The sequence below is a fragment of the Corylus avellana genome, chromosome 2 (genome assembly GCF_965113065.1).
Source record: "Corylus avellana chromosome 2, dhCorAvel1.hap1.2, whole genome shotgun sequence".
NCBI lineage: Eukaryota > Viridiplantae > Streptophyta > Magnoliopsida > Fagales > Betulaceae > Corylus > Corylus avellana.
Genome location: NC_142491.1, coordinates 35,195,356 through 35,210,124, shown reverse-complemented (window position 1 = coordinate 35,210,124; position 14,769 = coordinate 35,195,356). Strand labels below are relative to the sequence as shown.

Genomic DNA, 14,769 nt, shown 5'->3' with positions numbered 1-14,769 from the left:
TTTTGTTTTTTGTTTGTTTATATTGTTCAGGCTTTCGAGTTGAGGATGGATAATTTTCGGTGTGAGGGTTTATCTCTCACAGCCCGTTAAATAAAAACTTTTGTTGTAGAGATATGATCTACTCATGTCTTAAGTTTAGTCTGCCAGGAGCAGATCTATGCCATAAATGAAGTTTGTACATAGGTGTGATCGAATGTCATGTATAAGATTTGATTGTTAAATTTTTTGATGTATCTACAAGGTTATAACCACATAGCTTTTGCCTATGTTTTTAAGAGCTTTATGCTTTGTGATGTCTATGATATAAAAGCTTTATGCTTTGATTCTTTTATGGAATGAAAAGAGATTTGCCTAAAAAAAAAATTATGACTTTCAAAAATGATAATTAGAATTTTTCACATCATTTTACGATGCCAGCTTAGATTATACATCAGCCTTCACTCCATGTCATATAGCTACAGTAAATTAACATAATCACTTATATCCCAAAATTTTTAGCATGTGCATAACACTCCCTCGTCTTCATCTTCGTTAGTCGTTTCACAAAATGCGATCGTTAAATTCTCGCAAAATGCTCATAAATCGTGGTGAGGAAGATGAAAATGAGTGAGGCTTATGCACAGAGTAAAATTTTGGGGATACGAGAGATTATGTAAATTTACTATAACAGTATGACGTGACAAAGTAACGGATTATGTTAAGTTACTTAACATAAATTGATTTCAAGGAGTAAACTATTATTTTGGTATACTCTGAGAATTTATAAATTATTTTTTATATTACAATGAGCGATTTATAATTTAGGTTAACTACGAATTTGATAATGAGTAAGAATTTTACATTATTTATAATTATTTTGACCAATTTTACATTTATCCCTTAGATTTATAAGATTCTTATAATTACGAATTTGATAATGAGTAAGAATTTAATAAGATTTTTGGAAATATGATATTCTCACGTTTAGTTTATTCTTAAACATGATAGGGCTATTTGATACAACAAAATTATTTAAAAATCCTATATACATGGTTTTCCTTTAATTTTACAATACTCTATACTATTTGATAGTAGCATTAAAAAAATAAAAACACATGGGTGATATATTGTGATTTAAAAGAAAGAAAGCATTGTGAATGCAAAGGAAATGTGATTCCCACCCTTCTCAAAGGGAATTTAATATTTATATTCCCAGCAAAAGGCAATTGAGAATCTAGGTTCCCTCCATTTAAATACAGCAAAATAAAATAATCATTTAGAATTTCGCTGATCCAAACACTCCATTGACCTTATCGTCTTCAGCTTTTGTGCCACATGAATCATGTGAGAAGTTTCTTTTTCTTTTTCTTTTTCTCAGCAATTTATTTTACCATCCATGTGTGGAAGACCAGAAGCGTGTAAACGAGTGTTGTATAATCAGATTCAGACATAATGATCAAACACACTCCGAAAAAGCAGAAATTTTTCGGGCTCTCTCTTTGTTAAAGTTTTTATTGTATCTTTTGTTTTTCATTTTTAAAATATAAAACACTTTTAATATTATAATATCATTTTACTTATATATCAATATCACCTCATAACAAAAGTGTTTTCTATTTAATCCTCCCAAATTCAAGTGCAATTGGTTCCATTAGTTTGTAATAATACTAATTAGCTTCAAGAACAATGAGTTTTTTTTTTTTTTTTTTTTTTTTTTTTTTAAACTTCACTTAAGACCCCTGAATTATTACTCGTTTTTAGAAAACCCTTTTAAATTTTAATAATTTCACTCTCATGAACTTTCAATTTGATGAAAATGTATCCCCTTCGTCAATTTCTGAACGTTAAAAGTGTTAAAATGACCTTTATACCTCTGGCATTTTATAAAATTTCAAATTTATCTTTAATTTCAAAATAAAAATTTTAAAAAATTGAAGGGTAATTTAGTCTTTTTAATGGTTTTCGTTATGGCTTAAAGGAAAAAATTGACTGATGTGAGTCAATTGCATCAAATTGAGAGTTTTTTAAATTTGGGGGAGTCTTATAAAAAATGTGTAGCAGTTCAAGGGTCCTAAATTAAGCTTTTTTTTTTTTTTTTTTTTTGGTTCCTCTTTCTTATACTAACTTTGTTCAAATAATGGAAATTCCAACCCACACCGATTAAAGAGGGTGCTTATACCGGAATAAAATCATCTTAATTTCAAATGAAATAGATGGTATTTGATGCATTTAACATTGTATATGATTTCACATTAAAAAAAAAAAAAGAATTTACATTAACTCCATATATACTGTTAAATACATCAACTTTCAATAATGCCGGTCAAACAAATACCTATAGCAACCGGGTAATAAAGGTATGGGGGAGAGTAGAGGCATAAAGGGAGGGAGCTAGCTAGCTAGCTAGGATTCATTCAATAATTAGTGGAAGATATGGAGGGCAGCTAGGTGGTATAGTATGGGGGGTAATAAAAAGTGATGAAGAAGTAGGGCAAATTGTATAATTAAGAAAAAGGGTCCAAACTGACGTTAGGTGACCCAACCCTGTGCCCTATCACAATTTTCTTCTTTATTACCCAACACACCCACATGCTTTGGGGTGCCATCTGTTTCTCCACAGGGGCTCTCAACCGCAGATGGTGCCCATGGAATCATACTTTTAACATTAACCCATCTCAACATGAGAAACGAGAATATATAGTTCACTCCCGAGAAATGCTAAGTGTTTTCTTGGTATTCTTTTCATGTTTTTTTTTTGTCAAAAATTAAGGGTAATTTTCTTTTTTATTATTTTTTTTAAATAATATCCACTAGAAGGATACCAAGAAAATATCTAACATTCTCATTCCCATTTAATGGTAAGGACACAACTAAAGTTTTAAGTGAAGAGAGGTAAAAAAAAAAAAAAAAAAAAAAAAACATGAGGGTAAAAAATACTTTTAAGGGGTCAACTCATAAAAAAACATTTAAAATAAAAAATAAAAAATTGAGGGCTTCTTAAAAAACCTAAAGGGTGGTTCCCTTCTTGACTCCCAACATTTATTAATATGAAAATTAGCATTTGTAGTAATTAACATGCTTTGGTGCCTATCTAAGTGCATGGATGCATCTTTCTTTAAGAAAATAGGATCAGGATCTACTAAAATTCTAAGGGAATTTTAGTTTATGAAATTTCAGATTTAAGCCGTATATTTTTCATCCAATGGTTATTGTTCTGTCACGTGTCTCACTACTAATAAAATAATAAAATAATAAATATTTATTATTTTATTAGTAGTGTGATACGTGATAGAATAATGACTCTTAGATGGAAAATAGACGGCCTAGATCTGAAATTTGAGAAACTATAATTTCCTAAAAAATTTCAGTGAATCCACATCCAAGAAAATATTGGGGGTGTTATAATTTTTTTTTAAAAAAAGTTGGGGCCACAGTTTGTAATTAATAAAATGATTATGAATATATGATTGATAACAAGTTTTTTTTTTTTTTTGCTTAATCATTTTACCAATTATAAACAGTCACATTATATATTATATGATAATAAAAATTATGAGCATTTTATTGCGGGCGAAATCTAATTGCTTTAAAGCATCAAAATCCTGGTTTGAATTAGAAGTGTTAACAAATTCCCTGAAAAAACCCAATACAGAACTTAAAAGTGCATTCAAGACCTCTATATTTAATTTTTTCACCTCTACAAAAAAAAAAAAAAAAAAAAAAAAAATCCCTCTAGATTTCTTAAAATCATCATCCATGTATTTTAATTAAATGATACAGTGTATTTACTTCTTTTAGATGATCCTCAGCTTATATTTTAAAATTTTTCTCTAATTCATTTATCTCGTAATTGAATATTAAGAATAAAATCTAAATCATTTAATTATTTTTAATAATAATTAAGATTTTAAGAATCCTAAAAGACTCTTTTCTAGATCAAGCCCCTCGAGTTTCCCAAAATTCAATCAAGCACCATTTCGTCACACTTAATTGATCAAATTTAGCTTAAATGAATTTAACCCTAATATTTAAGCTAAATTCGAATACCCCTTTTCCTTAATTTTTTTTTTAAAAAAATTTAATTTAATTTAATTTTTTAATGTTTTTAATAATTTTAATTTAATTTTTTTTTAATTAAGTATATGGAGACGTGTCGAGTTTTTAAGAGCACTTAACTGGATTTTCGTCAAATTTTGGACGAAAGTTAAACGAACTCCATCTTTATTCATAACTGATGTACCAACTGTGATATAAAATAAAATCGAAAGAGACAAAAATAAAGTTGTTAAACACATAGGACAAAAAAAAATATTTAACCCTAAATATTAAAAAATGGTTTAGATTTAATTTTATTCAAAAAAAAAAAAACTGTATTGTAATTGTTTTTTACGACATTCAAAGCAGATACCATAGAAAGCAAAACGGTCCCGACCACACAAGATTATCGCCCCCATCTTCCTTATACTAGTTTTAAACATGTGTTAAGGATGTCAATCACAAGAGTGGGAGCACACATCCCTTAAGTGGGATCCACATTCCGACCGCGATGATGATTTTTACCACTCTCCGACCGTAATTTCTCCTCATTCCGAGGGGTAAAGAGTTAAAAGTGACAAAAAGTGTTGATGGCATCTTGCTATTATTCGATGATATTACGTAATACAATTTACCTCCTAAATCGTAATTACCAAATAATTATATATTAATTTCACTTTTAACCCTCAAGTGCCCAGGACTCTTTCTCTCTCTTTTATTTCATTAAACGAATTTATATATTTAATTATACACTTTTCCTTATTTTTCGCTCTTTCTTTACCTTCTCTTCCACCACATCAGTTTCTTCGATTTGTTGATCTGCTTTCGGACATGTTGGTGTCGATCTTTCCTTTTGATGGCCCCTGAAAATTCGAGAGAGAGAGAGAGAGAGAGAGAGAGAGAGTGAGATAGTGAGACAGTGAGAGAGAGATAGAGTGATCTGGTTGAATTTCTGAGATGGGTTTTCGGTGTGAGAAAGATGAAGAGTGATAGGCAAAGAGTTTTGAGTGTGTTTTTCTGTGTTATATGAGGTATCCTTTGTAGGGGTTGTGGGTGTGGATTTGATTTGTTTGGATTTGATATGGGTGGGTGTTTTCCTTGTTGTGGATCATCCAACAAGGAGGGAAGTGGTGTGAAGGAAGTGGCCAAGAAGGATTCAGTTAAAGAAGGCTCAGCTGCTCAGTCTCACCATGTGATCAGAGTTAGTTCGGGTAAATTTTGGCCTTGAATTTTTTTTTTTGGGGGAGTAATTGTTTCTGGTTTTTTAATTTTTTTTTTTTTTTGGTTTGTTTGATTACTGGTATGCTTTGATTGTGCTGAATTTTTTGTTTTTTGGGTTTTGTTTGAATGTTTTGATGATGGGTTGTTCCTAGAATGCTTTGTCACTTTGATCTGATGCATCTGTGGCTGTTAAGTCTGGTTTTGCTGGCCTGCTAAATTTGGTGTTCTTATGGTTTCACTATTACAGTTAAATGATGAATTGCTGGTCAGAGGATTTGCCTGTTGTATTTATTTTTTGAATTTTATATTTGTGGAGTAGTATCAAGAACACGTTTGGAGATCTGGTCTCAGTTCTGAGAGTTCCAAACATTTCGCTTTCTGTTTTATCAGCTTCTGCTGATTCATAATTGTCAAATGTATGACAGATACTGAAGCTAGTAACTGCTTCTTGACTTGAATTTTTTAAATGTCCTGAAAAAAATTGAAAAATTGAAAAGCTTTGACTGAAATGTTTTTGATTCTGCGAAAAATGCATCAATGCAATATTAAATGGAATGTTAAGTGTCCCCAAGAGGTAGTTCAATCGGCTAGGACCACACCTAATGAAGCGATGGTCACTAGTTCGAATCCCCCTCCCCCCTCTTGTGTGGATATGTCAAAAAAAAAAAAAAAAAATGGAATGTTAAGTTGCAAGTTGACAAATTTATTTAGAACACCACGGTTACAACCACTTTTCTTTGACACTGTACAAGCATGGATTACTCAGGTTGAATAGAATATCCAACAATAGCGTGTTATGCTATGTGATTTTGCATCCATGAGTGATACTAATAGTTTCCTGAGGTATTTGCAATTAAACTGCAATGTAGAAACATATAGGTCCCTCCAGATATTGTTTTCATGAATTCATGCCCTTCGTTTTCTTAAACTATGTTGCACAATCTTACCAACATGTCATCGATGTATCTTTAATTTCTGTTTCTAGCTTAAATTTGGTTTTCTCATCAATTCTTCCTACGTACTGTATGTATCTAATTCACTTATTCTATAGACAAATCAAAATCGCGGGGTGGTTCAGATCCTAAAAAGGAACCTGCCATTCCGAAAGATGGACCAACAGCACATATTGCTGCACAAACATTTACATTTCGAGAACTTGCGACAGCAACAAAAAACTTTAGGCCAGAATGTTTACTAGGCGAAGGAGGGTTTGGACATGTTTATAAAGGTCGGTTGGAGAGCACAGGACAGGTAATTTTTTATCAATTTAAAAGTTGATGCCGTTATACCACATCTATAAACATGTTACATGTTCAATGCATGGCCTATAATAATAACATACCCTATATGTTAGATGCTGGATCTTATTTGACGTAGAGACTTCTACATTGTTCTATATTTTGCCCTTTTAGGTGTCATCTGCGGTATAATACTGTCAAAGAGCGTTAATCACTTATTCTTGCCTCCAGTAAACCAAATTCATTCCTTAACAGCTAATTTGCTCAATCCTGTCTCATATCATCTTTGATAATCCTGTCTCGTATTGTCTTTGATAATCTCCTGTTATTAATTTACTTTTGCAGGTAGTTGCTGTGAAACAGCTCGATAGGAATGGCCTTCAAGGAAATCGAGAATTTTTAGTGGAGGTTCTCATGCTTAGCCTCTTACACCACCCAAACCTTGTCAACTTGATTGGTTATTGCGCCGACGGAGACCAACGCCTCCTTGTCTATGAGTTTATGCCATTGGGATCATTGGAGGATCATTTGCATGGTTAGATTGCATTCTTTTTATGGCCATAATATAACTTGCGGAACCTTTTGAACATAATTCAGTTAATAGCGGGTTGTTTTATACACCTACTCGTTTTAGCTTATACTTGGGTGTAGCATGTTATTTTTCCCAAACTGATCGTATAGTCCTGCTATTATCTTTAGAGGTTCTAGTCATAGGAAGACTGTTAAGTAGAGTAGAACAAATATTCATTAGTGGTTTGGTTGAAACTCAGCATGTACAAGAATTAGAAGTGGAAACCTTAGTATTTTTGTTATTTTGAAGTATTTGCTCCATACATGTAGGTTGTGTGCCTGTATTTTGTATGTTAAATGGATGACTTGAAAGTGCAAAGAGGTGGTAACTTTTCAAATGAATTATTCATTGAGGCAGGTTTTAGTCTAAGCTATTAATTTATTAGAAATTAATTGTTATGTCAACAATTAACATAGCAATTATTCATGGGCTGCTCTTTGTCTTAGCAGCTCATGAGCTTTATCTTTACCAGTGAAATCAATTGTTATGTCAGTTGTAGGATGGACAGTACTTTAGTAATTAACAGAATTGGCGGTCTTTTAGTGGATTGCTTGTCATTTATGCTTCAATAGAAGATAGGAATGTTGATAAAGGTTGGTTTAACTGAATTATAAGTTTGACTGTTATTTATATAGTTTTTAGTGTCCACTAAGCTAGATGTTAGATCACCAAATCGTTCATGATTAAAGTTATTGAAGTTATCTACCTTAACCATTTTTAAAATGTTTGACTTATTATTTGTCGTCGAGTCTCCCTAATTAACAAGTTCATGAGTCAATTCAGTTTTGGTTGCCCCCCCCCCCCAACAAATTTTTGATGTATTTTGTGGTGGGGATTAGATACACATAATCACAAAAAAAAAAAAAAAAAAAAACCCATGGAATCACAAGCCAATGATAATCATGGTAGTTGGTATAACATATGGCTATGATTCAAAACCTAAACATTGCATTAGACTGAACTACTTTTAAAATTCTATGGTCACCATGTCACTTGCACTAAAATGATCTCTCTTCCCTTAATGATTTTTTTTTTTCCTTTGTTTCTCATCCCAACTCTACATACATAAGAGAGGGAAGAGGTCTAACACCCTAATCCCACATTGGGAAGACAAGTAGTTCACATAGAGTGGATGATTTATTAAGACACTCATGAGTACTAAGTTCTACAATGGTTCCTTACTAAGTGTAATTAGTCTTTATAAGTAATTATAGGGAAGCTTCAAATTGACTATTCATTTTGGAGTGATAACGCAGACGTGGCTAGTGCTTTCTCTGCATTGTTACAAATGGTATCAGAGCAACCTAATAATGTCATGTGGTACTAAAGCACTGCATGACGTGGCTTTGTCCTTGTCCGGGATTTGGGGGGGAGATTGTTCCACCCCTATCCCACATTGGGAAGATGAGTAGCAGACATAGAATGAGTGATTTGTAAAGATACTCACAGTTACTAAGTCCCACATTGATTCCTTACTAGGCTTATAAACGATTCTAAGGAAGCTCCAAATTTACTAGTCATTTTGGAGTGATACCGTAGATGTGGTTAACGATTTTTCTAGATTGTTACAATGGGGTTGCAAATGATTTTCCCCAGACAATGGCTTATGGTATTAATAGGTGTCAACTTTTTGGGGATGCATTGTGATGCATAAATCTATTGTTCTTGGGAACAGTAGATTGAGTCAGAACAGCCAAAAAAGGGAATTCCTAGGAGATTTCAAAGATGGGAGAGGGCTACCTCCCCCTTCTGTAGACCACAGGCCCATGGGCCTGCAATGGATCAAAAACATAAATTAATTAAAAAAATATGAGTGCTGAGCACCGTTGTCTTATTGGAGAGAACACTAAGAGAGTCTCTTTGAGAAATTCTTTGATTGAATAACAAAAGTGGCAATTGCTTTAAATGCAGAAGTTTTTTCTCTGAAGAATATTTCAAAGGCCATGAAAGGAAATAAGGTTGAATTTGGAATGATAAGAGTTGTTGAGGCATTGGAATATTCTGATTGAAAAATTATAGTAGGTGAAATTGCCATATGGCTATAGACCTCATAGTGGCACTAGTAGTTGATTTTGACTTATATTGGCCTTGGGCTAGTATAATTTGGTTATCATTTTTTTTATGACGAGGAACCCCTCCAAGGTAGGGCTACTTTGTGTATCCACCATTGTTGGGTAAACTTCGGATCTATGCCACACAGATTGGGCAATACTCCGGCTTAGCCGGCAGGTTGGTCCCAAGAAATTGTTTACACTCAAGGAGATTCGAACCTCAGACCTGATGGAAATGCCTCCAAGACCAAAACCTTTACTACTTGAGCCCTTTGGGGTATGTATAATTTGGTAGTCATTGTAGAAGCACTGATAGAAAGATTGTTAGTTGAATTTGTTAGCATAATCAGTAGATTTATTCTTACCTGTACTGTAGTTGTAGCAGCAGCAGTAGTTGAATCCGGCATAGCAATGGTAGTACTAGCTTACCATTAACAGCAGCTGCAGTAGTTGATTTTGGTGCAGTGGTGATAATAATCAAATTTGGTAGTCATTGTAGAAGCACTGATAGAAAGATTGTTAGTTGAATTTGTTAGCATAATCAGTAGATTTATTCTTACCTGTACTGTAGTTGTAGCAGCAGCAGTAGTTGAATCCAGCATAGCAATGGTAGTACTAGCTTACTATTTACAGCAGCTGCAGTAGTTGATTTTGGTGCAGTGGTGATAATAATCAAATTTGGCTGCCACAAGTAGTACGGTAGCAGGTAGCTCTGACTGACTAGTAGTAATTGTAGTTGAATCTCCAAAGCAAGAAGAAGCTTACATGATAACTTCAGATGGTTCCGTATGTTGTAGACTATTCTTTTCCCTCAAATATAGTTATTTGTATTATTTCAACTTTGAGGTTGTAGATTTTGCACTGTATTTGTTTCCCATTACGTTTAGGTTAACTTGGTAATTGATGCCAAAGCAATCAACTAGAAGTATAAGCAAGAAGCAAAGCAGAAGGTTTTTCTAAAAGAACCTTAAGTTGTGGTTCATATCGATGTGAATGACCAGAACTGGTGTAGCACTCAGATAGAAATAATAATATTAGGTTCAAGATTGTTGTTGATATCATTTATCATAGGTGCTAAAGCGGCTTAACCTGGTTGATCTTGTAAAAGTGATCAACTAGGTAATCTTAGTAAGGCGGTGCTGATAATGTCAAGTTGAAGGGGATGCCACACAAAAATTTGGTTAGATATTCTGAGCCTGCAAGTGGAAAGCTCTTGTATGGGATCATTGAACTTGTAGATGCTTGGTTTCGGCTGCATCTAGTTTTCTTCTTGTTTACATTTTATTGACCAGCTGGATTCAGTCTTGTGGTTGTTATGGAACATATCCTTATGCATAGCATATATTTTCTTCTTTATAGCAGTTACTTGGATTCAGCTGCATATTTTCATAAAGAACATAATTCTCCTGTTTGTAACAACTGCTTCAACTTGGCTGCTGTTACTAAGGCTCTTATTTCACTCAAATGATGTTGTTATGGCCTCTTTGCACGTATTGTTTGAGAAGAAGCTGAACAAAACTTGCGCTTCTGTTGCATATTTGCTGTCCTTCCCTCAAGGAAAACTCTTCTATTTTCCATTTTGGAAAATATGGAATATTTATCTATTCATTTATTCCTCTGTAAACTAACTTAATTAGTTCTCCAAGAGAAGGTAGTATCTTCCATCTGTTTTGGGTGTTACTCAATATCTGATTTGTAACCTGGTCTTTGGAACTTCTTTTCCAAGTGCTTGTGTTTTAAACACCTGACTTTGGATTCTTCTATTTAAAACCAGACCAGTAAATTTAATATGAAGCTACAGGACTTCCTTTGTGCATTCTTTGACTAGTTTGTCGTGGGGCTAGGTTCCCAACCACTCATTGTATTCAGCTACTGTAATATAAAAGACAATATAATATCTCTTCTGTATTTTCTATGTACATGGGACATCTTACGCTTTTAATGATATCTTGATTACTTTTTTTTTTTTTTTTTTTTTTCCTTAATGCATTCTTTAACTAGTTTGTCGTGGGGCTAGGTTCCCAAACACTCATCGTATTCAGCTACTATAATATAAAAGTATATTTCCTGTATACATGGGGCATTTTACGCTTTTAATGATATCTTAATTATTATTATTATTTTTTTCTTTTTTTTTAAAAAACAGTATCTCATATTTATATCAGTCATCCGTCCCAGTTTGCTTGGAGACTGTTAACCCAACCATCACATCATCAAAATGAAAGAGGAGATATTTTGACTTGGATTTCAGGGCTATATTGCCAGTTATTTGTTATGGTATGGGATCTTGGATAGTGAGTAATCGTCCAGAAATAGTGTAGCCAAAACAAGATAATAAACTGAATGAGTGAAAATCTAGGGAAAGGGAAAGGTAGAATTAGAAATGAAAGCATTTGTGAGAAGTTCTAAGGTGCTACCATGTAAGGAAGATATCAGGGGTTCACAGTGAAAAGAGATTTGATTTACATTGAAGGTGTCAGAAGGACAAGAGCTAGGCGAAAAAAACCCAGAAAAGGACTTGGTTGCCAAGGATTCAATTATAAATGGTTGTAGTTGGAGCTTTAAGACAGAAGACTTCATGTCAACACCTTGCCCCATAAAATAAAAAAGGGGATAATATAGTTGCTTTTACATTTTTTTTATTTAAAAAAGCTTGGAGTTAATTTTTGTTCGTCTGTGGAAATTTGAGCTATATGGTGGGGGTTCTGGCTTTAAGCACACCCTCTAACTTACTAAGACGCTAATATACAAAAAAAAAAAAAAAAAAAAGGGAAAGAAAAACTAGTCAAAAATCCTCATTCAATAATATATTTAGTACTTTGGAACTCTCCACCTGATAATCTGATAACTGCTGGTCTTTGTCATGTATAAGATTATGACTCCTTTATAGATTTTAGATCAATTCTGGAGCAAAGGAGAGGCTTTGTGAAGGTCAATAACTTGCTATTTAGCACACATGAATGCGTACAAATACTAACACAACCTCACAAATGAAACAATTCATTGATGAATTGGGTCACTTGACCTCAAGGGGTTGGCTCAAGTGGTAAGGGTCTTGGTCTTGGTACATTTCACCGGGTTTAAGGTTTGAATTCCCTTGGGTGCAAACAATTTTTTGGGGGCTGGCTGGCCGGTGAAGCCAAAGTATTATTTGATTCGTGTGGAGAAGGCGCTTTACACGTGTCCGAAGTTACCCGACAAGGGTGGATACACGAAGTGGTCTTGCCTTGAAATGGTTCCTCGTCATCCAAAAAAAATATATATAATAACAAGAATTGGGTTACTCTTATTTGGTGATTTGCAGGATCAGCTGATGGGAAAGTGTATTTCCTGGTGAGGGGACAAATGAAAAAAATTGAAAGGAGACAATTACATATCCACTCGTGTCTTTGCTTCAAAACTTAAGACATGAAATTTAATCGAACAATTCCTAGGGGAGAGAGAAAGGGGGTGGGGTGGGGGTGGGGGAATTAGCATTTACTTGACATATTCTGAATACCTCGAGACTGAGTTGTAATGACTTTGTTCCACTAATAACAGTCAAATATTTGAGATTCAATTATTGGTGTAGCTTGTGTCACCAATGCTGAATGTTATTTTATTCTTGTCTATTTAAGTCCCATTAATCTATTTAATTGTTGGACCACTTTTTACAGATAGTTGAACATGCTGAAATGTTTAGAGTTTCATTAGAGCTGTATTCAGCAACTAATTTTCACTTCCATTTTCCTTGAATACTGATATGGAAGGCTTAAATTCAAAATATCATATCTGATTACTCTTTTTTTCCAATTTGTTTTCAGATCTTCCACAGGACAAGAAGCCACTTGACTGGAATACGAGGATGAAGATCGCAGCAGGTGCAGCCAAGGGGTTGGAATATTTGCATGATAAAGCTAATCCTCCTGTGATATACAGAGACTTAAAATCATCCAACATCCTTCTTGATGAGGTCTATCATCCTAAGCTATCAGATTTTGGGCTTGCAAAACTGGGTCCTGTTGGTGATAAGACTCATGTGTCCACGCGTGTCATGGGGACATATGGTTATTGTGCTCCTGAATATGCTATGACAGGACAACTTACTTTGAAATCCGATGTCTACAGTTTTGGAGTTGTCTTTCTTGAACTTATAACAGGACGCAAGGCAATTGATAATACCCGAGCTCCTGGAGAGCATAATCTTGTTGCATGGGTAAGTATTTCTTCCTGTCAACATGGAGAATTCTTTAGATTACATTGATGAATAATTTTTTGGATCGACACTAAGCAATTTGTCTCTTTACTTTTCTTATGAAGAAATAAGTTAACATGATCTGGTATGTGGTTTTTGTAGGCACGGCCACTATTCAAGGATCGTAGGAAATTTCCCAAAATGGCTGATCCACTACTGCAAGGCCGTTATCCAATGCGAGGACTTTACCAAGCGCTTGCAGTTGCAGCCATGTGTTTGCAGGAACAAGCTGCTACTAGGCCTCTAATAGGTGATGTTGTGACGGCTCTCACATATTTAGCCTCCCAAACCTATGACCCAAATTCAGCTGCTTCTCAAAATAACAGAGTTGGTCCATCCACTCCTAGGAGCAGGGATGAACGAAGAAGTTTGGGAGATGGGCTGGATAGCCCAGACCAGCCTGGACGAGGTGGGTGGAGTGGTTCCCCTTCTGCTTATAAAAATTCACCTGATTTCAGAAAGAGAGATGCAAGGGAATCGAGTAGTGGTGCAGCGTTAGCCAGGATTGAAACAGGTGGTGGTTCTGGGAGAAAATTGGGTGCGGATGAGTTAGAGCGACATGAATCTCAGAGGGATAGCCCTGTCAGTACCGGGAGAGCAAGGGAAACCCCTAGGAATCGTGATTTAGATAGAGAGCGAGCCGTGGCAGAAGCAAAAGTTTGGGGTGAGAATTGGAGGGAGAAGAAGCGGGCAAATGTGATAGGTAGTTTCGATGCTACAAATGAGTAAAGGCAGTAAACGCGTAACATTTTACACTGAGTGTTGTAGGGAAGAAAAGTTGTATAAAGAAAGAGGAGAGAATGTGCAAGATGAAGCATCCTTTTACTGTCTTGGCTTGAGTGGTCCAGCCAGGAAAATAGGGCGCTTGTATCCAACCTCGACTGTTGTTTGTTTTATATCATTCTTCTTGTTGAGTACAGAAACTGAATGCATCAATTATGTGGTAATGGGAATCACGGTTAAAAAGGGATGAGGGGAGGGTTACTCTGTAATTTGGGGGCATTTACAGGTAATATCCCTCTTTAGAATGTGGTCTGCCACATGTTCATCTATGTATTTAGGAATTTCAGAAGTTTATGTTACAGAGAGCTGTGAAGATGTCTAATTTTTGCCCCCTCATATATTTGTCTGTACGTGGGGAAACTCAGTGGGTTTGGTGTGGGTGTCTACATCTTGTACTTTCATACAGTCTCGTATATGAATTTCTGAGTTATGTTTTCGGTTTATACAAAAAGGTTTGATCATATCATATTGTTCGCATTGTAGTAGCTGTGTCTGTGTGTGTGTGCACGTGTAAATAAATGGGATTGAAATTAGTGAAACTATTTTTATGGAATTGATTAGTGTAACTTCCGATATGGCGTGAATTAACAGTTGGTGCAACTTCTTTAACAGCCATCGGCCTCGTAGAATCACATCTATTATATATATATATATATC

The 14,769-nt window shown here is 34.6% G+C and overlaps 1 protein-coding gene across 1 annotated transcript; it reads left to right on the top strand.

The window, feature by feature from the left end:
* Positions 1-4,759: 4,759 nt before the first annotated feature.
* On the top strand, positions 4,760-14,573 carry LOC132178129 (Protein kinase superfamily protein). The gene is made up of 5 exons (XM_059590583.2): positions 4,760-5,225; positions 6,287-6,486; positions 6,819-7,008; positions 12,899-13,290; positions 13,432-14,573. The coding sequence occupies exons 1-5, from the start codon at positions 5,096-5,098 to the stop codon at positions 14,056-14,058; spliced, it is 1,539 nt and encodes a 512-aa protein (XP_059446566.2). The 5' UTR covers positions 4,760-5,095; the 3' UTR covers positions 14,059-14,573.
* Positions 14,574-14,769: the final 196 nt, after the last annotated feature.

Excerpts from the sequence above, each read along its gene's own strand:
- LOC132178129 (XM_059590583.2), top strand. The coding sequence starts at position 5,096 with ATGGGTGGGTGTTTTCCTTGTTGTGGATCATCCAACAAGGAGGGAAGT. Across the intron at positions 7,009-12,898 it reads ATTGGAGGATCATTTGCATG|ATCTTCCACAGGACAAGAAG; the intron begins GTTAGATTGCAT and ends ATTTGTTTTCAG. Across the intron at positions 13,291-13,431 it reads AGCATAATCTTGTTGCATGG|GCACGGCCACTATTCAAGGA; the intron begins GTAAGTATTTCT and ends TGGTTTTTGTAG.